This window comes from Lagopus leucura, unplaced genomic scaffold, assembly GCF_019238085.1.
Source record: "Lagopus leucura isolate 7727_CA_CO unplaced genomic scaffold, USGS_WTPT01 Super-Scaffold_100001, whole genome shotgun sequence".
Classification (NCBI taxonomy): domain Eukaryota; kingdom Metazoa; phylum Chordata; class Aves; order Galliformes; family Phasianidae; genus Lagopus; species Lagopus leucura.
In genome coordinates, this window is record NW_024962262.1 from 51,587,340 (window position 1) to 51,613,863 (window position 26,524).

Here is a 26,524-nt window from a genome sequence, read left to right on the forward strand (position 1 = left end):
TGATTCTGTAATATACAGCTATATATTCTATCCATCCTGTCATCACCCAGCCACTCAGTATTATGCGATTCTCACTGCTATTTGTGGCAGTCAGGACTCACAAGCTGACATACTGACTGGGGCAAGAATGCTGCTCTTCACCTCCTGCTCAGAGCAGGGTCAGCTACAGCAGGTTGCTTAGGCCCGTGTCCTGTCAAGCTCTGAGTATTTCCCAGATTGGAGGCTCCAACACCATTTGGGAATCTGTGCCAGCGTTTGGCCATCCTCAGTGTGAACAAGTACTTGATCATACTTCAGAAGGATTTCCTGCATTCCATTTTGTACCCATTGCATCTTGGCCTGTTACCACACAGTGCAGAGAACAGCCTGGCTCAATTTTCTTTACTGCTCCCATCAGGTGCTTAAACACACAGCTAAGATCCCCCTGAGACTTCCCCTCTCCAGGCTGAACACTCTGTGCTCCCTCAGCCTTTCCTGGTGGGCCAGATCTTCAAGCCCCTTCATCACCAGTAGTCAGATCAGTTTGACTGTCCTAAATTCATTTGTGCAAAATGCATCATCTTACTGTTCAGCCTTTTTCTGTAACAATGTTTTATAAATACACTGAACATACCTCTACAGGATCAGGTCCCTCTGTTTCATCCCAGACCTTATAAATGATTCCAGAATGTTAATTTCTGTTTCCTAATCAGCTACTAAACTGCAAGAACTACTAAACTACTAAACTCTCTCTTATCTACTTCAAAATCTCTTGGCAGGAGACTTGCCAAAAGCTTTTGAAAATCAACATTTAATTAATTCACACGGTTCTTGACTACTTCAAAGCATTTAATTAATTGACATGTTGAAAAAAGCTGCACCAACTTTTCCAAAGTTTATCACCACATATTTAACTGTACTTATTATAATGCCTGCCAATAACTGAAGCAAACAGTTACAATCTTTAAAGCCACTTATTAAAATGAGGCTGCTTTTTTTTTTTTTTCCCCCTCAAAACTTGTGAAAGAACTTCATGCAGTGATCCACTCTGTGTCACTTTGATAATTGATACACTTTGGATAAGCTTCTTTTCCATTGGAGAACATTATTCCAAAATCCCAGCAGGAAGGTGCATTTTCTACTCTCTGGTTTCACTTCAAAGCAGATTTATAGAAGGTCTACATCACTAAACTACAGAGAGTTTATATAACTTCATATCTTTAAAAAAAATGCATACAATGTACATAGATCTTCTTGAACGCAATGCCTCCTATTGCTTTCCATGGAAACTATGATAGAAAGAGCATAATAGCACTATCTGATAGATCAATTTTTCAGCTACAAAAGACCTTTTTTCAACTCCGTTTGTTATGCATTTTCACTAGTGATAAACAGGAGTCTGCATGCTATGCATTCTCTGTATCTTTGATAAGCTTGTTGCTCTCTAAGCCTCTTCAATTTTTGTGCTATCCATTTTTAAATAAGCAGATAGGAACTCGGGCCAGTACTTCTGGTGTTAGCACATGAAGGATTTATACAGCCTCAAATTCACAGTCTGTTTTGTTTGTTCATTTTTTAGTAACTTCTAATATTAGATTTTTCACCTGCAATTGAGCATTGACATTTCATAGAGCAGTCAATTGTAGCCCCAAAATCTTCCTCTGAAGTGATAATGGTCAGCACACAAGCCATCATTTCAAAACTTCTCCTTTTGCAATTTTCTCTGTGTCTATCACACCATATTTGTCTGCATTGAATTTCATGTGCCTTTGAACACCAGGTATTCAGCCTCTTCTGGCCTTTCTGCAATTCTTCACAGATAGCGCTGGTCTTTACCACCCTAAATAATCTAATACAATGGGAAAGACTTGATGCTTCACTATTTGTCTTTTCTCTACAATCACACATCGAAAGCCTAGGCTCTAATATTGGACTCCATGGGTACACATCCTCTACTGTGAAAACAGACATTTATGTTTGTGTTCTGTATATCACACAATCTATGAACATTACAATATTTCCTCTTATCCTCTGAAATGTGTTGTTCCTTAAGAACCTGAAGGTATTCTGCCTCAAGGCTTCTACAAATCCAAACAAACTATATTAACCTGAATCTCATCCACTTACCTTTTTACAAACTCAGTTAATCTGAGCATTTTATAATCTAATATTTGATTGAAATACATTTCTAATTAAGACCTGGTTTAGGGAACCTGCTTTGGCAGGGCAGTTGGTCTCGATGATCTCTAGAGGTCCCTTCCAACCCCTACAATTCTGTGATTCTGTGTGATTCTGTGATTACTAGCCAAAAGTGAATTCCTGTGCTCATTTTAAATGTCTTTTCAAATGCTTCTCACTATATGAATATAATTTTAAAATGTCCCAATAAATGCTGTAGTAAGTTTGTTATACGTAAGTAGCCTTAAAATGTTGCTAAAAATTTTACAGGTGAAATGTTCAGAATGAAGAAACATAAAATAAGACTTCTTAAAGCAAAGATGGTGACAGTCTTCAGACTGAAATTAGAGACTAACGCATTCCACAAAATTCTTACAGACCTGGGAGGCTCTATGTGGCAGCGTACCATTTTAAGCAGAGTTTTTCATAACCCTGGTAACAGTGTACTAAAATGTAAAAAAACTGAACTGAATGCCAATTATAAGACAATGTGCCTGCATTTCTGCGGTCTTCACACTGAGTAAAGGAAAACATCCAGTCCAAAAGGCTGCTGACTTTTGGATGTTTCCCGACTACTCCTACAACCCATTCAGGCCTAACAAAACACAGCAAAAATTAGGAAGACAATACTTTCCTAGAAATAATTATACATTTTATACTTCTATCTACTGTAAGAAAAGACTATTAAAGTCTCCCACACAAAATCTGAGCAACTAAAATTAAATCAAACTGTCTTTGTAAGGAATAATTGCACCATCTCGATAGGGTTTAATTATCCTTCTAAAGTCACTTTGTAGTATTATATCATATAAAAATTGTCTGATATCTGGCACAGAGAGTCCAGCTCGAAAATTGGAAACTAATCTGAACCAAAAAGATGACAAAAACATCTCCTGCTTGGTCTCTTGCAGAGTTTACAGAGATGACAAAGTGCTGATTCTGGCTGTGGAAGTACATGTATTTATGCCAAGATTTCCTTGCTAAGATAATTCACTCAAATGTATATACATAAATTGATGTACATAATGAGATTATTGCATTTAGACTGTGAGACAGTGATATACTCAGACACCAAAGACTGATTGCACTGCCACAAAACTGGTGATTTATACCGGGTAGCACATGTACAACACTGTCAAGTGCAAAAGCATGTGATTTTCATTCACCATTTACAAACAGAAACATCAAAGCTTCTCTATGAGATGTCACCACTCTTTTTTTTCCCCAAGTTTTCTCTTATTAATTTACAGAGGGGGAAAAAAAATAAACATAAAAGGAAAAATCAACCTAAAGCTCTTCTTTAAGTCAGAACTTTTAACATGCACTCACTTCGGTGATGAAGGATGGAAGGGATGCAAAGAATCCCTTTGTCAGCAAGTTTGCTGACGACACCAAGCTGAGTGGTGCGGTTGATACGGTGGAAGGAAGGGATGCCATTCAGAGGGACCTCAACAGGCTGGAGGGCTGGGCTCGGGTGAACCTGATGAGGTTCAACACGGCAAAGTGCAAGGTTTTGCATTTGGGCCGGAAGAACCCCAGGCACCTGTACAGGCTGGGAGGAGCGGTCCTTGAGAGCAGCTCGGCAGAGAAGGACCTGGGGGTCCTGATGGACGAGAGACTGAACATGAGCCAGCAGTGCGCTCTGGCAGCTCGAAAGGCAAATGGGATCCTGGGCTCCATCAGGAGAGGGGTGGCCAGCAGGGACAGGGAGGTGATTGTCCCTCTCTACTCGGCTCTTGTGAGGCCCCATCTGGAGTACTGTGTCCAGGTGTGGAGCCCTCAGTACAAGAAAGACATTGAGATTTTGGAAAGGGTCCAGAGGAGAGCGACTAAGATGATCAGGGGGCTGGAGCACCTCCCCTATGAGGACAGGCTGAGGGAGTTGGGCTTGTTCAGCCTGGAGAAGAGAAGGCTGCGGGGTGACCTCATTGCAGCCTATCAATACCTGAAGGGAACCTACACCCAGGAGGGGAGTAAACTCTTCAAAAGGGCTGACAACAGCAGGACTAGGGGAAATGGTTTTAAGTTGAAGGAGGGAAGATTTAGGTTGGATGTTAGGGGGAAGTTCTTTACTAGGAGAGTGGTTAGGCCCTGGAACAGGCTGCCCAGGGATGCCCCGTCCTTGGACGTGTTCAAGGCCAGGTTGGACGGGGTCCTGGGCAACCTGATCTGAATGTGTATGTTTGGTGGCCCTGCCAGGCAGGGGGGTTGGAACTACATGATCCTTGGGGTCCCTTCCAACCCGGGTGATTCTGTGATTCTGTGATTCTGTGATTCTGTGAATTCATGCCTCCGATCAATCTAAATTCAGACTCACAGAACCACGGCCAATACCATGAACCAGAACTGGACTAGGCTGGTGGTCATTAAAATACCTATGACATCTTGATTTTCAATGTCCTTACTGATAAGAGAATATTTATTTGGAATCCACACAGAACACCATCTTCAGTATCAGCTACAGATCAATAAGTACCAAAAACAGTGTGTCATTTGCCTCCTCTGAAGAAGGAAATGCAAGCTTATTTATCGAGTAGCAAGTTGTGTAACGGAGCAGGAACTCTCAGCACAGCTGACTCTGAAAGCCCACCACTGGCAGCTTCCTTGCCATGGGTCCCGCGCTTTCCTGCAGTAAAAACCTTGCTCACTGTGAGAAATGGTACTGCTGTCTGCCAGAAAGCCTCAATGAAATCTATCAAAATAACTCACAGAAAATTACTTTCATCATTTCAGCATTTGTGCTGACCTTTTTCCCAGCGAGAGGCTGAGGACAGGGCTAGTGGCACTTTGCAGACCAGCCCTGTGCAGCGGTGCTGGGATTGGAAAGTAAGAAGCTGTGAAAGCACTCTGCTGGCTGTAAATGCTCTGAGGGAGACCGCTGCCCTTTTGTATTGTGACTAAGCATATTCCATCAGGTAGAATGCTTTCCACTTCTATTTGTCTTGATCATTTCACTGTTAGATTGGATTTAAATGTAAATTACTCAAACACTAACTCCACTAAAATGTGAAATGGAGTCAAAATCACATCCATCACAAATGGTGAATCATCTTCGCATTAGACATTCAGGTTTAACTCATTTGCCCGCTGCAGGGATATCATTCTTTACTGCTAAACTTTCCCATTATTTAGTCTCTGCAATGGGAGAAAAGCTTTCAGTGAATGAGTACAGTTAACTGTGAGCAAAACATACGTGTGATCCCCTTCCTGACCCCAAATTCGCCTAACATCCATACTTCTTTTCACATCAGCTCATATTTACATACAAACATATGGTGAAAACATTCCTACACAAGAAAGCTCAAGCACACTTCACAAAATCACAAGAAATCGTAGGTGTTGGAAGGGACCTCTGGAGATCATCACATCCAACCCTCGGATGGAGGTTCTTCCCTACTGTAGGTCGCACAGCCTGGAGCTGAGAGTGCTCACGTACCAGTAGGCATACTCTGAACACATCTGGCCTACTGTAAGCAACAGGGATGGAAGGTCATTGCATTTAATAAGTTTTTGAGACTGTTTTAATCTTGTAGCTGGAACAAACCTTGAGACTACCCATCCTACTGAGAGGGCTTGCTTGCTCTGAAGAATTTCACAGGCAAAGAAGATGGCTCTGACTCACTAGACTCGGTGTTGAGGTCAGAGTTTGGCTGAAAGAACTAAATCAGTTGAAAATCTTACTCAGCAACTGCTTCCTATAATTAATTTCATTAATTTACACTTCTAGAGATTCATAATGCAATTATTAAGGCTGGTACAAATTAAGAGTTAATGGAAATGCGTACATCTGTCAGCACCAGAAGAAACAGCAGAGCAAGGAGTTAAATGAATGTCCTTTATTCATAATAAAGGGCACATTTCAAGGATGTTGTTTATGTCAAGATCATCGTACAGTGGACTTGCCAGCAGATGACCATGCTCTCTGACACCAGGAGTACAGCACTGAGGTTGTAGCATATCACCTATTTCATTATTTTTCCTGCTAGTACAGACCAGAAAACAGACCATGAGATAACTCCAAAAGGCATAAAAGATCTGTCCATGAACTAGCTTGTTATTTCCAACCAAGAACCACAGATTAAAGAGGACTCGGCAGCTGACACACTTTGTCCCAGGCTGCACATGAGTGAGGCCCATCAGACCACATATTTTTGTGCTTGTGAGAGCGTTGCTGTGAGTGTGACTAAATGAAATCCATGAGATGGTGATGGTGAATAGGTAAGATCAGTTTGCCTGTAGATTCTGTAAAAACGATGTAAATATTCCCTTCCCTTTCCAAAACGTTTTGCTTTGAATTTCGCTACACAAAATCTAAATATTAAACATTACATGCTATGAAGTCTTCAAAAAAAGAGCAATGTTCTGCACTTCCCCAACTCTACGCAAAGAGGAGAAAATTGGCCTTTTTGTTTCCTCACCGAGTCCATTCTGCGGTCCACCTTCAAGATGAAAAATGACTTCTTTATTGAAATATTAATGCCAACATTAGCTACATCTCACTACATTAGCTGTGTCTAGCATCTAGCTACGTATAGCAGCATCTGTTTGCCTCTTACAGACGCTTAGTTCTGACACATCTATTAAAATTTGTATGAGTAAGTGGTATTCTGCATTACACCTGCGCACTTCCAGGGCAAGTCCATTAGTGTTACTTACTACAGAACATTGAAAATACATGGCTAGTATGTACTTATGTGCTTGTGTTTGTTTGTTTATTTGCTTTTCATTTTCTTTCAAAAGATATGTATACAGGACCTTAGAGAAAGAGAGCATGTTCTGAATAAAATTTAAATAAAATGCCATCACCAGCTTGCCATTGTGATACAAAGCTAAACTTCAGAAGACTTACAGCGTAGAAGTTACAGTGTTTTCTTGAAGTTAAAGAAAAATATCTCACTAGCATTGTAGCAGAGAGAGGAAATTCTGAATTCTGGGCTCTTTTTGGAGTTCCTATGGGAATGCACCTATTCTAAGTTCAGATACCTAATGACTTCTTAAACTAACACAGCCACCGTACAAACACTTTAAAATTAATGAGGAAAAACAAGCACTTCCAAAAGATGACTTGTCCATCCTATTTCAGGCTGAGACGAATGAACCTCTGAGAAGTAAATGTGAGATTTTTACATGTTTGTTCCTCTGCTCTAGAGAAAAGAACACAGATCATCCACCACTAAACAGTGGAATATTCCTTGGAGGTTTTCATTAGTTTACTTCTTACTGAAAATGTGAACCCTAAAGTTCAAGTTCATCCTTAGTTAAGTTCAGAAATGAGTTATTATTTACATAGTGCCCACATTTTAAAGTCTTTTCCATGACCTTCTTGTTGACTTTTCACATAAAGTACTTCAAGTCTTCCAAGTTTTGTATTAAAAAAAAAAAAACCACTTTTCTTTAAAATCTTGCAAAACAAAATATAAATCAAATTTTCATTTGTGCTAAAAGTCGACTCTTCCCCTTGCCATCTTTCCTCTTCCATACTTATGCTTATACTGGAAAGAAAATACTCCATAAAAGACACAGAAAATACTTTCTAAAACAAACAAAAAATATATATTAATATCTTGGAAATAATGACTGTACCTATTATAACGTGCATGCCAAGTCTTGCCAAATGCTTCACAGTATGGTAACCAATTCCTTTAGCACCTCCAGTCACTATAGCAACTTTTCCATTTTGTGTAGGGAAAACTATAGGAAGAAAAAGAAATAATGCAAAGTTAGGTCATAGCAGTAACATGATTAAGAACTTAAGATGCAGCTGAAAGAGACGCACACTTAACAATCTGTCCATCAAAAATATTGCCTTAGCTTTGTTAAGGAGCAGCCTGTCAGCTGTTAGAAGTCAGCTTGGGGACTGTTTACTTCATGTAAAAATTCAATTGGCAGCATGAAATCCTGCAAAGTTCTTGCATGACAAAGAGCAGAGTCCAACATTTGCTCCGCTAGGAGCACGGAACACAGTGAAGAGCTCAGCCAAAGCAGACACGTCCACGCAAAGGGCAGAAACCAGTCCACCTAATTTAATTGCATAACTGAATACTCTGCTTGTGGAAAATCACAGACTTCTGGTCCCCGAAGAAATGAGAACATAATTTTTGCATTATACCACATATCTGCTTTTTCCATCCACCACAGCCCTCACTGCAGAAGCCATTTCTGAAACTCACAAAGGATTCCCCTATCCACACACCTTTGAGCACAAGAGAAGAGATGGTCAGGTGGGGCACAGGCCCTATACCCATTGTGTACCCTTCTGCCCTATTAACCCTTCTGCTCCCAAAGGAACCAAAAGGTGGTGAAATGCCCATGTTCCATACTGATGCTGGGAGCGAGGTGCTTTGGCCCTTGTCCCAGTGCTAATGATGGGCAGGAGTGTTGCAGCCTTGCTCAGATGGGTCCTTGTGAGGAGGTCAGGAAAGTAGAATCCCAGAGTCCTGCAGGTTGGGAAAGACCTTCAGGATCACCAAGTCTACCCTCCCTCCAATCCACCAGGTTGCAATACCCCATTCCTCAGTGCCACAAAGGTGAGCGGGGCACGGATGCAGGCTGCACAGCTCAGCCGGCAGGAAGCCTTCCTGCTGTACAGGAAAGCAGGATCACTCCAGCCATGTGGGAGCAGAGGCTGTTATCTGTGAGAGGTTTAATTTAACTGTTTGGGTAGGCATAAATCAGGTCAAATATCAAATATGGTTTTTGAGGAGGTGGCAGATCTTTCATGTGAATCCCCTGTGCTCTTTGTGCTACTGAGGTGAGCTCCTGTTTGGCTTTTAGAACAAGCTGCTAGATACTTGTACAGGGAAAACGGCGCTGAATATTTCCTTTTGCCACGGAATAGTGGCTGCAGGCAATATTATAGATAACAAATGTTAAATAGATGCTGACTTTCATCTATCAAAGGATTTTCTATTTTGATTTCTAGGTTTTTAGGGGGTTTCTTTGTTGTACAACATAAACCCGTATTTCGCATAGTTATAAAAAACAGAACTAGCATGGATACAAGCTGCTTTCTTCACAGCAACTCCCAAATTTCATCTTTCCTTAATCACACAGCTATTTTTAGTGTAATTCAACATGAATTCCTGTTCTCTTCAGGTAACTGTTTGATTCTTTCCCATGTAGACTGTGAATTATTTGCAATTATTTGAATGTTAATTCCTACTGCAATGACATCCATGCATGCTTGTGTCCTAACAAATATAGTTTGCGCTCAACAAACCATGGTGAAGAGTTTTCCTAAATGTTTCCAATTAGATACATTAGCAGCCCTGCAATTTCTACCAAAAACATTGATCATAATGAACTCTATATAAAATGCCTACATTTTTTCAATAGTTAGGTTTAGATATCAAAGCTATACCTGCTATTAAATACTTGGCTAGATTTCCCATTCTGTGAAGTCTTTTCCAATTGTTTACTACTTTACCAATCTTAGCTTTTTTTAGATGATGTTTGTCTGGTCTGTCTTCTGTCAGCAACACATACAAAAATAAAACAACAAAAAATGCGTTTGCAACAGAAAATAAATTCTTTTAAAGAGTAAGAAAAATAAAATGCTTGTAGTGTGATCCAAGCTGTCATCACCTCTATGTGACTAGTCCTTGTATGTGACTGAATACATTTTAAATTTGGCAAGGACATAACCTTCAGTCCCTTTTGCAGTGCTCCAATGATCCAAGACCTGAAAAAGGGAGGAGAATATGCTTGTGTTGTTCAACTTAGATGGAGTTTTAGACTATAAGAAAACACAATCTCTTGTACCACTGGTGAAGGGGACAGGTCTTTTACCCAGCAACAAGCCATATTCGTCACAACAGGCAACTCCAAAACCAATGAAAAGACCAGAAACAATATGGAAAAGAGAAAAAATGGCCTCAGAGCTAATGGGATTGTGAGGAGGAAAACAGCAAAGAGGCTTTTCTTTAAGCAGTCTGGCAGATACTCCAATGTCTGGGTTCTCCACAATGCTTCTTCAGCAAGAAGGATGTCTATCATTTCACTGAGAAAAAAAGGTGAAATACATCCTTCCCAATACCCACATTTCTTATAACCCAGTTCAGGTTTGTTAGCTCAGAAAGTTAAAGGCACTTAATAAGCACCTCTTACAAAGCAAACACTCCTCAGTCCACCTTAGTCCACACCATAAAACCTATTCTAAGGTGCTTCCTGAAGGATTGAAGAGGTGTAAACACAGACAAGGAGTATTAGCATTGCTTTCTTGCTAAAGCAGGAAAGGTTATTTGCGGTCGAGACAGTAACGTGTACAAATCTTGCACGTAGCAAAAGTGTATATACTCACAGAGAAAATGCCCACTAGAAAGCAAAAATGTAAGCTTAATAATCCACCAAGCAGTTATCTTCTGAGTATTAATTAATCCAATCATAAACTGTATTGATAATTGAGCTATGACAGCTTGTAAAGCAAGCTGCATAAACAGAAGGCTTGCTTCCTTCCCCATATCTTGTCCTTCCCGCTTATTTTTTAATCCTGTTTTGCATGTGTGAACTGGAGCAAAAAGGACAATGAAATCATTCTCATTTCTGTTTCTTTCACTATAGCTGAAAAACAGCAACAACAAAAACACTCATTCAATCAAGAAAATAAACTATTTTCATGTAGGTCTGAGTATCTTCTCTCCCAACTCCCTGTATTTCCTCTTGCTTTTCCCCTCTAACCACCTTGTCGCCATGAGATTTGGATTTTACATGTTGCATGTACATGCTATTGCTCATTTTCAACTACTGCTCCACTATATCTATCTATTGAATAAAAGCAGTATTTCATTCCGGTGCAAAACAAATCCTTTTAAAACAAAATGTGGAAACAAAAGGAGAAAAAGCAGTTAGGAATGGGGAGGAGCTGATAAGATGAAGGAAAGGGGGAAGCCAGAAAAGCAAAGTGACAGCAGGTACTGCTATGACAAAGTAGTGTTTAGCAGAGGACAGTGAAAGAAAATGCTTGGTCCTATCCTGTTCATGAGGGCTGCAAAGAAAATGACAATGTTTGCTCCCAACAGCCACTCAAACCAGGTACATTAGCAGCTTGCAAGGAAAATCACAACAGAAACACAGCCTTCATTGAAAAAATAACAGAGATCATCACATAGCATTTTATAATAAGGCTGTTTGTATCATACAGCTTCAAAGACTTAGGGAGCACCCAGGGAAGAAAAAATGAGAGCTGCAGACACATATGTAAATGGCCAGTATCCATTTTATTTACATGTATGATATACAACTTCCAGAGAACTTGGTTTTGAATAGCCGGAACAGTACCTCTGAGATCATTAAATTCCAAATGGGAAACATAAAGAGTCCACTGAAAACTGAAATACAAAGTCTGGGGAAGAAAAAATTAACTCTCCCCAATTCTTAGGTTTAATTCTTTAGATTGATCTTAAGTTCATTTTAATCTATGAAAAAGGTGTACCGTTTCCAACCAGACAGATAGCTTAATGTACAAAGAATCAGCATGAGGACAAAGCGCTGCTCATGTTACAACATCTACAGCCAAGGTCAGACACAGGCTGAACGTGCAAGCCCAGTATACAGCCCCAGTACAAACCAGTCAGTGTGTGCTTTCCACTTGAACACAACCATCACACAGAATTTGAGAAACACCTTTTCATTGTGAAAACACATTTTCCATAGTGAATCACAATATAGAACTTCCAAAACAGCCCCGGGCGCTGCTGGTTTCCCAGCAGATGTTGCTTTATGTTATGTGCCAGCTGAAGCTGAGCTTGGCCAGAGGCAGGTGAGACCCTAAGGGACCCCACTGCCTAAGCATTCTTTGGCAGTTTCTTCACCTCATTTAAAACATGTAATCAAAACACCCCAGCTCTCCTTCTGCTTCTGTTCCTGGTAAGCAGGTAGATACTGATCTCAATTACAGGCCTGCATCTCCAGCAATTTCACTGTGGGACATGAGAACTGCACAGTCCTGGTGCTAATGGGAAACCCTGACCAAGCACTCGCTGCTCATTTCCCTCTGTGTTCGAAGAAACTAGCCTGAGGTCTTTAAGCTCTTATTTATCAAGCCAAATTCTGACAGTCTTCTCCCAGGCTGATGTTCTGTCTACACCTCAAAGCATTCAGAAGAAATAAGCTTATCTACTTTGCAAGTGGATTAAGCTAAAGCAGAAAAAGGCAGGGTTATTCTGTAATGAATATGTCCCAATATGAAGCTATCTTAAAATAGCCAATGTCATTTTAAAATATGACATTTTCCCTAATCTGAAATAACTTCCTTGCACAGACAAGTCTTCACACACAGTTGATGACACCATGAATTTAAGGCAATTCTGTAATTTAAAAAAAATACTAACTTTTGAGAGGCTCCTAAAGAGGGTGGTCTGTGCAAGTGCTAAGACCAAGGAGGAAAAAATAGGATGCAGACCTTCATTACCAGCAAAATTCAGCTGAGGCAGAGGTGGAAGTAATGATGCAGACAAATCAAAATAGAGGCATTAAACCAACTGTCTTCTTTGCAGAAAAGTGCTATGTTAACACAGATAAATCCCCCCCCAAAAGAGCTCTTCTTTATAAGTCCTTTGCCTGTTTGAGGCAATATCCATGTATATATATAAACTTCACTATGAAGTACAAAGCAAATTGCATCAAGTTTTTATCTAAGTCCTGTCTTCTAACCTATTAATCCGGCATCTGCTTTTGTGGAAAATGATGAGTCATGTGGACATTAAAATACAATATCTTTATATTAGCCTCTTCATTAAAACCTCTCCTTAAGACACTGGTGGCCAAAGGCAGAATTCAGATTGTCTGAATGCATCTCCTGTCCTTATCAGGCCAGAAAGACGAGTGCTGAGGAAGGATGGTCAGAGGGGCTACCTGAGGGCCTGCCTCCCAGCTGGGCACAGGGACCTTGGGGGCATTTATGCTGAGGAGACCCTACAGACAAATCCTAACAGTTATTTTTTTTTTTCCTTCTTCCTATAACTGAATAACTTCTATGCAAATGTTATCCCTGAAGGTAACTGGCAGAACCACAGATAGAAAAAAAACTAAAAGAGAAAAAGGAAAAAGAAAGTAGCCATTATTCAGTGAATATTCAGTTTGATGACAGCGTAACAAGGACCAGGTTTGGAGCTGTTCCTCTAGAGCAACTCTGGGTAAAACAAAGGGTGAACTGTAATTGTCAGTCCTCATTTAACGCCACAAGACATGGCACAGGCAAGTTTTTCTTGATGGCTTAAGAATTCAAATAGTTCAATCTGCAAATGAATTACTGAGCAGGTTTTCCTGTTCCAAAATACTCCAAGTCTTTCTCCACAGTTTACAACATGGTGGTGCCGAGAAAATTTCTACAGAGTCTAATAGCGATAGGACAGGAGGCACTGCCTTTACACTAACAGAGGGAAGACTTAGGTTAGATGTTAAGAAACTCTTCACTTAGAGGGCAGTGAGGCACTGGCCCAGAGCAGCTGAGGTGCCCCATCCCTGAGGCACTCAAGGCCAGGTTGGATGTGGCCCTGGGCAGCCTGAGCTGGTGGAGGGAAGCTCAGTCCAAAGCAGGGGTTTAGAACTAGGTGATCTGTGGTGTCCCTTCCAATCTAAGCCATTCTATGATTCTGAGGAATAAACTGGCCGGTATTTTTTCTAAGACATGAGCTCTCACCAGCAGGAAAGCTGTGAGCCTGAGCCTGTGCAGACAATCTTTCAAATGCAAATGCATCTCCTGAATTTGCACACCAAAATCTTTTCTGCCTCTGCTGCTTCCTATCACTTTTCTATGGAATATCAGTATGCAATCAAGATTGAAGGCTTTTAAGATGGGAAACCAGGTAGGTGGCAACCAGCCTGACTAGTCCTTGTGTGCAATGGCATCATGCTGGTTTCAGCAGTTCCACGCCATCAGACTTTCTGCTCACAACTGCCATGTGCACATGCAGATCCACAGGCACATGACTGATGGATCCAATATAATTGAAATCATTTGGCTTATTTGTATAAAGGTGACCGGTTTGCCCAGGAAGAGCACTTGTTTCCATGCACAACTGAAAATTTGCACCAGCTATAGGACAAGCCTCCAAGCTTTTGTCTTACTCAGTTTTCAGAGAACTAATAGTTGGGAATCATTAACAAACAGAGGCATCAGAGAGGCTGGTACTGACTGTACGGATGGGAAGCGAAAGGTGTTGAAGAACCAGAACAGCCAGAGAAACTAAATCATGGAAATATGTCCCTTGTCCCATAGAGGAAGAGTATCTCAGAGTGCTATTCATGGAAGAACAGGAGCCAGGTGGCTGTAAGAACTTCAGCAGCCAGGGGAAGACCTAATTTAAGAAGCCACCCACATAGTAACAGATAGGGAAGGCAGATTGTGAATAAGCACTCACAAAAACACAGTAAAAACCCTGGATTCGTATGACCAGGTTTCTTGTTTAACCACTGCACAAGGTTCACATGAGTTGTAAGAGACTGCAGCAGCAATTTGCCTGGGCTGCCTAGGCATTTGGGAATCCCATCAGTGCTGCAATTCATGCCAAGCCAGGTATCCTGACAGCACATCACAAAGTCACCAAAAGGCAGGAGGGCAGCAAATGGCACAAAAGCAGGAAAGCGGGAGTTATGCCAGCTAGAAAAGTGATGTGCTCACTTAGCTATGAAGCTGATGTGTATCCTCATCTCTTTCCAACCTCATCAACACATGAATAGGTGGTATTTCTTCAGATTTAGCAGCAAAAATCAGCTGAACCAAACTCATGCAATTATTTACTTTGTCAATGGAAACAACCAAGAAAAACAAATTAAGCCTGATGTAAGGCTATGGCATTAGCTTTTTTACTAAGATGTCAGCTTCCTTACAGGGACAAAGCAAGATTTCCAAGCAAGATGACAAGTCTTTCATCGAAGCCAGAGGGAGAAGTTTCTGAAATCTATTTCAGGATTTGTTCCCAGACATTTAATTTCTTTAGCACACAGGAAAGCTGTACTACACAGTGCTATAAGCAGAACAGCTCATTCTCCCTCCAGTTCTACCTTTCATGAACACATTGGGGAGCTTTGTGAGGTATTACATAGACAACAGGTATTATTACAGCTCACTATCATAACATCATACCAAAGCTATCCACAGCAAGAATAAATTGTACTAAAAAATCCCCATGTTAAGAAAGATGCAAGATAAACTGAAGCAGTAGTAAGAAGAGAGTTATGACACAAGCAGGACAAAGGAGCGTATCTTCTGCTAAAAAATAAAATAAATAAATAATGCTACCCAAAATAAGGCAGCTTTTCAGAGCAACAGCTCTTAGCATTCTATAGCCTAAGTCCCATGATAAGAGATCTCTGCAGCAACAATGGGGAGGTGGAATGCGGCACTCAAAAATTCATTTGCATGACACACCTATCTGCATTTCTACCACCGATTCCTGGAAAGCCAGGATTAAAGCAGTACAGTGTGTGTGGAACGCAGTGTGGGGGAAGGAGAAGGGAGTATCCGCCTCTCCAGGTTCTCTTTTTTGTGGAGAGGAGGTTGTTTTCAAGTAATTCAACACTCTCTCTTCACCTTCCCCGTTGCTTTCAAGTATTTAGCTCGAAGAAACACATCTCTAATGTATTTAATTTATCCTTTAATATACCTGAATTATAAATCTCTGTATGATGGCATTGTCCTTACGGCAGGAAAAAAAAAAAAAACCCCAAAACACAACAAGTCCAGAAAAGAGAACTGCTTTGGTCACAGCTTGGCCAACAGTATGGATCCAAATCCCCTGAAGTTTGGTGTTGGGAGGGTGGTGTGAGTCAAGGCACTGTAACCAATGACTGGACTACTACTGCCAAAGTCAAGAGAAAAATATTTCCTCTGCACTTGCAGATGTGTTTTCAGTGCTTTGTTTTCTGGGGCTCTTGCCTGGAGTGTTGGCCAGTGTAAGGGTTCTGCTTGGTAAGAAGAGCCAAGGGAAGCTGCACTTGCACATATTTTTCAGGTGGAGCCCAAGTGCTTTTGGTGTACTTGTCAAGTAGTAGTATTGATCCAGGTCTTTTGGCAACTGCTAGACTTGCCAGAAGGGCTGCACAGAGATACAGATAATTGCAGTTTTCAAAAACAATATATATGGTAATTCTCTGAACTAATTTAAGCTGACTGTCTTCACTCTGACTGTGAAGAACTTTTTCCTCCAATAAACCTAGTACAGACCTTCTGCAGTCAGCATCATTTATCATGCCAGAAAATTCTGAATGTTGCTCCCTTCCTTAAGAAGTGAGAGGCTGAGAATGGAGAAAAGCAAAAAGAATGGTTAATCTGGGATATTTTCTTGTCAATTCTGAATTGGGTTTCTCTAAGGCAAAGGGCTACAAGGCTGCAGTGAAGAATGGTCTGACAAAGAATACATCTGATCTTTTCACAATACAAGTTCAGGCTGATTTTGACAGAGTTAATAGGAAATCTGATCCCAACCAAAATGGAGCTGCCCTAAGGTAGAAGAAAGAAAAGGAGAAGAGAAGGTGTAGTTTTTGAGTCCTACATCTCACTTCTGGATGTGTTTGCCATTTTAGGGTACTTTGTTCCTTTAGCCAAAACTCATCTAAAGATAATAGAATTGAAATTATTTTTTACAAGTGCCAAATTGATTATACACACCATCATACAAATCAAACAGTTGGAAAATAATTTGGTACATTATTAAAATCTTTAAAAAGAATTTATCAGGAATTCAGGTTTGCCCAGAAACTGCTATAGGCGAAAAATTTCCAACTACACATAGGAAGAGGAGAGCCCTAGAACATTGAGAAGGGAAGAAGGAAGAAAGGTGTGAGAGGGAGTCAGAAATAACAGACAGAAATACCACATTACATCTACAGGTATATCAGGAAAGTTACAGCTCTTCAAGGTTTATGTATACATCAAGCAGCATCTGTCATTACATGCTAGTCATTACCTTAAACATATTTGCTGTTTCAGGCTTGAACCAGTTTTTGCTGGAGAAACACTAGTCTCATGTAGCAAGGATATTTCACATAAAGGCTGATATGTGTTGACAAACTTGTGCAAGAATATTTGGCACAGAAACACTCGCTGTGCAATAGACTGCACATGGCGTATTTTCTTGAACTGTGCAATCATTTTGTCTTGAGGACAGAGGCCAAGTGGGGACTAGGATGAGGCCATGAAACTGCTTCTCTTGGAAGAGAATGGAGGGCATTAAGGACAAGGTCATTGCAATAATGTGAGGAAATACTGATAATTAATTAGAGACGATGAACAGTCACACCCTGCATGTTTAAGATCAATGGATTTATTAAAAATATCAAGGAAAGAAATTTGGCTCTCAACAGAAAGTAACTGTTCCCTGCATGTTCATACGTTAAAAGAATCTGCTTACCCGTATCACTTCTTACATGGGAAAATGCTATCACAAGAATAGAAGAAGACGTATTTCCATTTGCCATGTATTCTCTGCCCTGCTTATCTTTCATTTCTTTTACATATTTACCTATTAAATCGTACTCTTTGGCTTTCTTCTCTTTCACTCCAGTCACACTAAAGATAGAGATGTTATATACGGCTATATCTTTAATTTAAGAAAAAGCATCTGTTATCTCTTGAATAGATTTACTGATACTTTCTCCCATACTCCCTCCCTCTAGGCAAATGTAACTGTGCAATACCTTAGGCAATGTCATTTTATGTAAAACTTGCCAATGCTCTTTAAGTTATGTCATCTTACATTTTTTCCTGTTGTGAAATAAGAAATGAAAAAGAAGAGCTCATCCCAGAAGATTTAAATAGGGATAATGGCTCTGCATAGTCTAGTACCTGTACAACAATTTTTCCCATCCTGCAAAAGTAACAGGCATTAGAAATTTTTTTCATTCTCTATCAAGAACCAAAAATTCTCCACCTTTCAAGCTGTTACGAACAACTAGATAGATGCAACTCTCCTTCAGAACAGTATGAACTGTTTGCATTCCTTAGGCTGTAAGAAACAGTTTCAAGTCCTTGCTCTCAGTCAAGCCTGGCTGCCTCAGCAGTTATGCCCCTGAGCATAAAGAAGCCTTCCTATTTCCAGTGTCATCGAACACTTCACATTTAAAGACCTTCTTGCGCTTCGTAAGTTCCCAATAAATGTAACATTTTGCCTTGCCATGCTCAGAAAGCTGGTGGTCAATTTCTAAGGATCAATAAACAGAAGATAAACAAAAACATAACAGCATCAGAAAATGTCTTCTCTCAGAAAGATCACATCCCAGCTAATGCAAAAAACTGACAATGCTGTTGTTATCTGCATAAAAAGTGCCACAAAATTCTAAAGTACTAAAATTTCATGCCTACCTGTGAAAAATTAGCATTTGGTTTGTAGTGTTGACCTAAAACCCAGGCTGACAACAGTGACTTTGAAATGATTAAGAAATAGAAAGAATCTGCAAAGGGCTAATTGTCTGTTACTCCATTATGATCAGAGTAGATGTAACAATCTGATGCAATGCAGAAACATCACCTAAGAACACTGTAAACACTGGACTGATTGTTTCAAAGCAAAGAGTCCTCCAGAGGAACAACAAAACAAAAACAAACAAACAAGCCCAACCAACTGCAACTCTTGATTTAATATCAAACCATGCAGAAATCAGCCTGGGCCAGTCATGCCCTTTGGCAAAGAAGGGGTTCTGTTATAAACACTGAAGTCTGGACAACATTTACTACCCAAAGGTCTGAAAATGCCAAAATTTGAATACTAATTAACACTTTGTATAGAAACCGAAGCAAAGAGTCATCTACTTCTTATGGTCAAGACGGAAATCCATACCAAAAACAAAATACCGCTATCTGCTTTTTAGCATCTCACCACAAGAGTTACAAAGTCAGAAGGGAACAATTTATGCATTGCAGTATGACATATGCTTGTCAAAAGATCAAATATTTTTAGTTTTCAAAACAGTATTGACAGTACTGTTATACTCCTAGACAGTACAGGATACTCTATCACAAACACCAATATCTTCTTTATAGCTTCTACTCTTATTGTCTGTAAATTCTAACGCCTCTTCTTCTGACTACATGCTATTAAAAGATTGAATTAATTATTCCATCTCTTCTTGCTCAGAGCATAGATAGAAAGATACAGCTGAGCAACAAATATATAAGAAAAGTCAATTCTTTAAATATTTCCTTAATATATTACATTCTGGGGGGAAAAAAAAAAGTTAGCAAGATCATTAAGAGTAGTTTTAACTGCACCTTTTGTCTTTCAGAGACAGGGAACATAGTTTCCATATTCCAATCAAGCTTAAGAGCATACAGCTGAAGGTCACATTCAGATCTGCTTCTTCCAAAAGGTTAAATGATCTGATACCACTTCAGCCACCCCTTTCACTTCCCACGGTATTTCCATAAAACACAAATAAGTAAGCAGAAGTCATGAATTAGTATACAGGACTTTGACATTGAAATTTTTGTAATTGAAAGTTTTTGGAGCACATCACTTAAGAAAACCATGCAATCATTTCTGAACTGAAGTGCTTGTTATCGTACACAAAGTTCCAGTAATTAGAATCAAGAAGAGAAGTAAAAGGTGATTAGAGATTATTGGGAAAAATCTGGTTAACAGGAAGCGTAGCAGATGAACCAATTGGTATTTAAAGTTACCCTGAGATACCCTCAATTAATTAAAATGCATGTTAAAAAACACATTTCCATATTATTAAAATCTTCTAACGATCAGACCCGCTACAGCATCAACAGTAACTCAAGTAAACTCTCAGGTAATACTAGGTTAACAAAAAAGATGGAAAATAGCTTCAACATCTCTCCCTCTCAGCTCTATACTTCCCTGAGCACTGGTTTTACATCTTCCTAAGCAGTCTCTCGATTCATTCTTTCAGATATCCTGCACCAGGTGATGAGAACATCACTTGTTTGGATATTCTCTTGGCCTGTCATCTACACACCCAAAATGGCGATCCTGAAGACCCCACAGCAGATCTCACAGCCATCTACTGAGCTCTGTGCTGGTACCAAGCCTTCCAGAGTTCATGTCTGGAGAATGCTCTCAGACATAGGGTTTGTATTTTGGGTGGTCCTGCGTGGAGCCGAGAGTTGAACTCGATAATCCTTATGGGTCCCTTACAACTTGAGATATTCTATGATTCTGCAATTCTGTGTGCTGCCATGTAGCATCTCAAGGCCACCACTTCTCCTCCAGAAGCACAGATTGGCAACGGAAGATACTCTGCATGCTTTTTGTCATTCTTTCTATTTTTAAGAGAGCTCTTCTTTTAGATCAGAGCTTAACTGAAACACCTGAACCTCTGGATGGGACAGTTTTCTTTATGTGAAACTGCTTAAAAAAACACAGTCTGGAACTTGGAAGAAGAAAGCACTAAGACATACTTTTTTTTTTTTTTTTTTGTCTTTAAGACAGCTGTAACATTCATTTTCCAAAGACAGAATTTTATTTATGTTTCTCTTTGATTATATGAGAAGGTCAGGGGTGTTAATTAGAGTATAAAAGTCCAAATACAGAAAGGTCTCACCTGCAATAGATATACCTGCCTAGTTCTCTGACAATAATTCTGTTCTAGGAAAAGAGTTATTTCCTTTCAGACTCTTGTTCTCTTTCTTAGCACTCTCTTAAGTGACCTAATGCTCGTGCATTTTCCTTCATTTTTTTCTTATTCCTCATAAAATATGCACCAAAGTTTTCACAAGGAAGTTACCAACTCTGCAGCAGGGAGCTATTCGTTGGGAAAGATTTTCAATGAAATTGGAAATTTTTATTCCTTAGTGAAATTCTTATTTTCAAATGAAATTTTATAGGCCATTAATCTAATGCCTATTCACGGGACTCAGGGAATTAGTTAACTTAGAGAAGCAGCTACTGTGCTTGCTCTATAATTGCTCTTTGTCAAAATTGTCAAAGATTTTTAACATGCCAAGTTACCCCATAGAATAAAAGCTTTTGAAGTATGTCTCAATTTAAGAGGCCATCATTCCATAGTATCATTATCTGCTATTAATTTTGCAATTAGAGACTATCACATGCTGCTCTGAAGAAACGCAACTGTTCACAAAATGAGTCCCATTATTGATAATGCTCCGGGAATATGACACAACGTCCTATTTTCAGTTGTACACTTAATTACCTTCTATAAATAGATTGCCACATTTTTAAGGGAAAAGTGCATTTCTTACAGAGATACGTGACCTTGTTGACTGAAACCTCCCAGCACTGGTTCCAGAAATGAGGGCTACAGTTCCACAGGCACTGCTAGCTCTGCATAGGCAGGCTGTGATGTCACTCAGGAAGCAGCTGGCAGGGAGAGCATCCAGCAGTGTCTGTCCATCCTTCCATGGTCCCAGCACAAGCACCAGCACCCTTCACATGCCGGCCTGAGCACCAGCAGGTCTCTCGTCTGCACTCTGCTTTTCCATCTCAGCCGTGGATCCAGCCCGAATCAAACACTGATTCACTTTGTAGGAAATAATTAAGGTGTGATGTAGCCTTTCAAGGAGAGATTTCTTTTTCTGCTTTTGTTTTGTTTTTGTTTACTGAAGAAAAGCTACTTTGCTCATTCTGTTATGGAGCCACCACTCAGGACTGCAGTCCCTGTCTGCAGCACTCCCTTACATTACTTCCCTTACATTAAACAGCAAAGGTACCCCAGCACCTAACTTCTGTTTGATGCTCAGTCATTGAAATCATTTGACTAAGGCTTTGCTTTTGAGATGCATAAAGCAATTTAGGACTTAAAACTTATCATCAAATAAAAAAATAGAGCTTGAGGAATAAAAGACTACAAGCTTGTGCTGGCTTGTTCGGCAGCTGTCTGCTGTTTCCAGTATTTCTGTCTAAGGCTTTTTCCATGAACTCAGGATGCCTGCACTTCAAGCACAGGCCTATTGCTGAGCACAGGTCCCTGTGTCCCCAGAGGCAGCAGTGCCTGGAGATGCCAGCCCTACAAGTAGCACAGTGTGACAGTTGTCTGTCTGAGGCTGCTTGGCTTTCCACTGGGGCTTCCAGGCCTTAGAAGGGAGGCCATGAGGAGGCAAAGCCAGACTACGCTTGCAATTTTTATTGCAATCCTGTTCCACACAGGAAATAGAGCAGCACCGTGGTTACCATACTGTTGCTCCAGCCAGAGCCATTGGCTTATGCAGGCCTACCACAGCTCTGGCTAAGTGCCCACCTCCTGTGGCATGCTGTGGCCACTGCTCTTGTACCCACAGAACATGCAGCTGCAGGTATTCCCTGGTATTCCGCCTGGGGAAGCTGAAGAAGTGTTTTACTGAACAGGCTGTGCTTCTGCAAGTGTTGTTCTGCTAATACACATAGTAATGACATGCAGCGCACAGGGGCTGTCTCCATGCAAGCAGAGCCAAGACCATGAAGGTTCAGCCCAAGGAAGATCTGTGTTCTCATAGAGCTGATGCCATTACAGTCCAGCAGAGCTAGGCAGTACCCAGGTGAGCAGGAAGATGAAGGCAGAACAGCCCACCAGCCACCCCACCAGCTCTTCCTTGGAAACAATGACAGTTCCCCAGCAGAGTGAGTGAATCAATCAGCCTTACGTTTCCACACCCCGTTTGTTGTTTCAGGCACAATGAATGGACCGGTGACCTCTGCATCTGCTCCTCCACAGCATCACCACTCATCTCAAGAAGTTACTACAGACTTTGATGCAGACCCTGATTCACTTGCAGGTGGCAGATCACTGCAGATACGCTGCAGACAGCCATTTCTCAGAATCGCAGAATCACATAACTGTAGGAGTTCAAAGGGACCTCTGGAGATCATCGAGTCATCCAAGCCAGAGCTAAAGCAGGTTCCCAACAGCAGGTAGGTTACCGTGCACAGGTAAGCATCCAGACAGATCTTTAGTATCTCCAGAGACGACTCCACAGCCTCTCTGGGCAGCCTGTTCCAGTGCTCCATCACCCTCACAGTAAAGTTCTTGTGCTTGTATGGAACTACCTGTGTTCCAGTTCCTGCCCCTTGCCCCCATGTTCTACTGCTGCACGCCACCAAAAAGGCTTCATATGTAGATATAAATATATACACTTATTTTTTGTTTTTAAGGAAGAAAAAGAATTCTTGGAAAATTCAATTAGAAGACTGGAAAAAAGTCTTGTTTTTCACTTGTATCTCCCTGTAATATTTATTGACTGGTTTCAATTAGCAAATATTGAGGAAAAAAAATTTTTTTTAGATCACCTTAAAGATGGAAGGAATGGAAAAGATACATTGCATTTAAAAGTAAAAATACAAGTAGAGGTGATTAAATTTGTGCACAGATAAGCACGAAAGATTGTCACTGTACGATAACTCTAATGGCCATGCTGAAGATGAAGTGCATGCTAAAATATTGCCCACCTATTTCATTGTTTTACATTCTCTTGTCTGCATCCTACAATATTTTTTCTTTCTCTCCCTGCTGTACTGGATGATTTCACGTAACGACAATGAAAGACCAACTGACAAAATGAATGCATGAAAAACTACATAATGAGTAAAGTTACATGTCCAAAACTAAGTCCAAAGAACTCAGGTCTTAGGAGATATTCATCTTATGTACTGATGACATTGCACTTGACTTTTTAAACTGGCTTCTGAGTTGGATTAGTTGCTCTTTAAATATATACATCATGTAATTAGGAAGTCAAACATCATCCAGTTAACATGGATTTTGCATTTCTTGACCTTTTTCTTGCTAATTTTAACGTTAAAATCACATGCCATGTAATGCAGTGAATTCAGCTATGAATGCACAAGTAAGACTGGCACTTAGGTGCTGACATTAATTAGCACAAAAACACTCTAACAGGCAGAAGATTAGATGACATCTGTATTCACACTGGATTACTTTGTTCATTAACAATATGTTATTTTGGAAAAATACATCCAAGAAGCACTTGTATATCTGCTGTCACATCCTGTTGTCAAAAATCTACCATTTCCTGCTCTGGAGGCATTCTGTTCACTGTGACATATTCAATAAAAAAATTACAAACTCATCTCTCCACTGTGTCAGTCCTGGCTTGTGAAACATGTAGTGCCAGTAATGTCATATTTATATTTAGAAAGTCACTTTCATTCTGTGCAGTATGTAGACTGTTACATCCTTTTTAAGCCATGTGCAGTGGTACCACAGAACTTTTTTTTAAAGGAACAGGTTTTTGACCCCAACTCACTAATACTTTACTTAGCCAGGGCCAGTTAGGATGTTTGTTAAAATACTGTTATCCAGCACTGTCTGGTTTAAGTTTGAAAACCATCTGCTTAGGACAGAAAGCATCATCTGTGTTGGCTTTGTAAAGCACTTGGTGTAAGGACCCTAATCTCTGCTTTCACTATGAATCCTCATCATGAAGCATTTCTCCCCTTTCACGCACCATGCGTGGGCAGCTGTAGGTGGCAATCAAACAATTGTCCAGACCACTCAATTTAGAAACACGGTAGTAGATTAAAAACTTCATTCTGAATTCACTGAACACTCATAAAGCTCATTAAATTCAATCCCTGCTTGGTGTGTGAGAGAAGCACAGGCTGGAGATCCAAGGTCAGGAGGTGGCTGAGCTTTGTTTTGATCCCATAGGATTGGGCTGTATCACACCCCCAAACGTAACATGTCCTCGCCAATGAGAAATCTGTGCAGAATTCATAGGAGGTGAGTATTTTCTTGTATATTTTGGGGGTGCTCAATTATATCACCACATCATCAATGTGTTAAAAAAAAAAAAAAAAAAAAAAAAAGTTTTTCATAGAATCATAGAATGACCTGGATTGAAAAGGACCACAGTAATGATCATCCAGTTCCAACCCCCTGCTATGTGCAGGGTCGCCAACCACCAGACCAGGCTGCCCAGAGCCACATCCAGCCTGGCCTTGAATGCCTCCAGGGATGGGGCATCCACAGCCTCCTTGGGCAACCTGTTCCTTTGTGTCACCACCCTGAGTGAAAAACTTCCTCCTAATATCTAAACTAACCTCCCCTGTCTCAGTTTAAAACCATTCCCCCTTGTCCTATCACTATCAACCCATGTAGCCAGTCATTCCTCCTCCTGTGTATACACTCCCTGCAAGTACAGGAAGGTCACAGTAAGGTCTCCCCAGAGGCTTCTCTTTTCCAAACAAGCCCAGTTCCCTCAACCTTTCTCTGTAAGAGAGGTGTTCCAGCCCTCAGATCATCTTAGTGGCCCTTCTCTGGACCTGTTCCAAGAGCTCTGCATCTTTCTTGTGCTGGTGGCCCCAGACCTGGACGCAGCACTCCAGATGGGGCCTCACAAGAGCTGAGTAGAGGGGGACAATCACCTCCCTCTCCCTGCTGGCCACCCGTTTAATGCAGCCCAGAACACAGGTGGCCTTCTGTGCTGCAAGCGCACACTGCTGCCTCACGTCCAGCTTCTCATCCACCAGGACCCCCAAGTTCCTTCTCCACAGGGCTGCTCTCAAGGGGGTTCGTCTCCCAGTTTGTATAAATACCTGGGATTACCCTGGCCCAAATGCAACATCCTACACTTGGCCTTGTTGAACCTCTTTAGGTTTTCATGGGCTCACTTCTCCAGCCTGTCCAGGTCCCCCTGGATGGTTTCCCTTCCTTCCAATGCATCAACCACACTAACTGGTTAACTGAGCCTTCAACAATCTCCTTTAGAAACAAGTCCAGGACTTGTCTTTTTAGGTTGAAGTTTCCTTTTTTTTTCTTCTCATTTACAATATTGTGCAACATTAACAACCGTGTTTGAACATTCCCTCAAACAGTGATGTTTACTATCTGCCTGTGTAAAAAGCTGGTCTTCCTCCTGTTTGTTTAAAAGCTCCCTTTAAGTATTGGTAGGCCACAATGAGGTCTCCTCAGAACCTCCTCTTCTCCAAGCTGAACAATCCCAGCCTTCATCACAAGAGAGATACTCCAGCCCTCTGACCATCTTCACGGTCCCCTCTGCACCTTTTCCGAGAGCTTTATGTCTTCCTTGTGGTGGGATCCCCAGTTGGGGACTCCTGATTGTGCAACTTATCCTACATGGGCAGACTCACAATGCACATCTACTGACCTCTATCCAAAATGCCCTCCCCACAGCAAGCCCCTGTGCTCCCCCTTCCACAGTCTTCAGAACCAACAAGTACATACTTAAGTGAAGGCCAGATAACAACTCTTGCCATGGTACTGTGGGAGAACTGCACCTCATAGCACATTTTTTGGAGCTCTGGCATTAGCTGCATTCTAATAGAGCTTTTTCAGTCTCCTAAATGAGCAGATCCCATCCTAAACAGCCTCCTTAAAGCAGAGGCACTGAGTTACTGCAGAAGTTTCTAACTGCTTGGGGTGAAGTATCACATTCCCTGGCAGAGTGCTGAGCTGAAAGCAGTGCCCACATTAAAGCTTTAGCTAGAAGCAGGAA

General features: G+C 40.8%; 1 protein-coding gene across 1 annotated transcript in view; it reads right to left on the reverse strand.

Annotated features, from left to right (window-relative positions):
• DHRSX (dehydrogenase/reductase X-linked) overlaps nt 1-26,524 on the reverse strand; it is a gene marked incomplete at its 5' end in the record, with an annotated part of 159,450 nt that overhangs the window by 116,037 nt on the left and 16,889 nt on the right. The window contains one exon of the mRNA XM_042866790.1: nt 7,741-7,848. Coding sequence (XP_042722724.1) covers nt 7,741-7,848 — 108 coding nt within the window. The remainder of the gene's footprint in view (nt 1-7,740; nt 7,849-26,524) is intronic.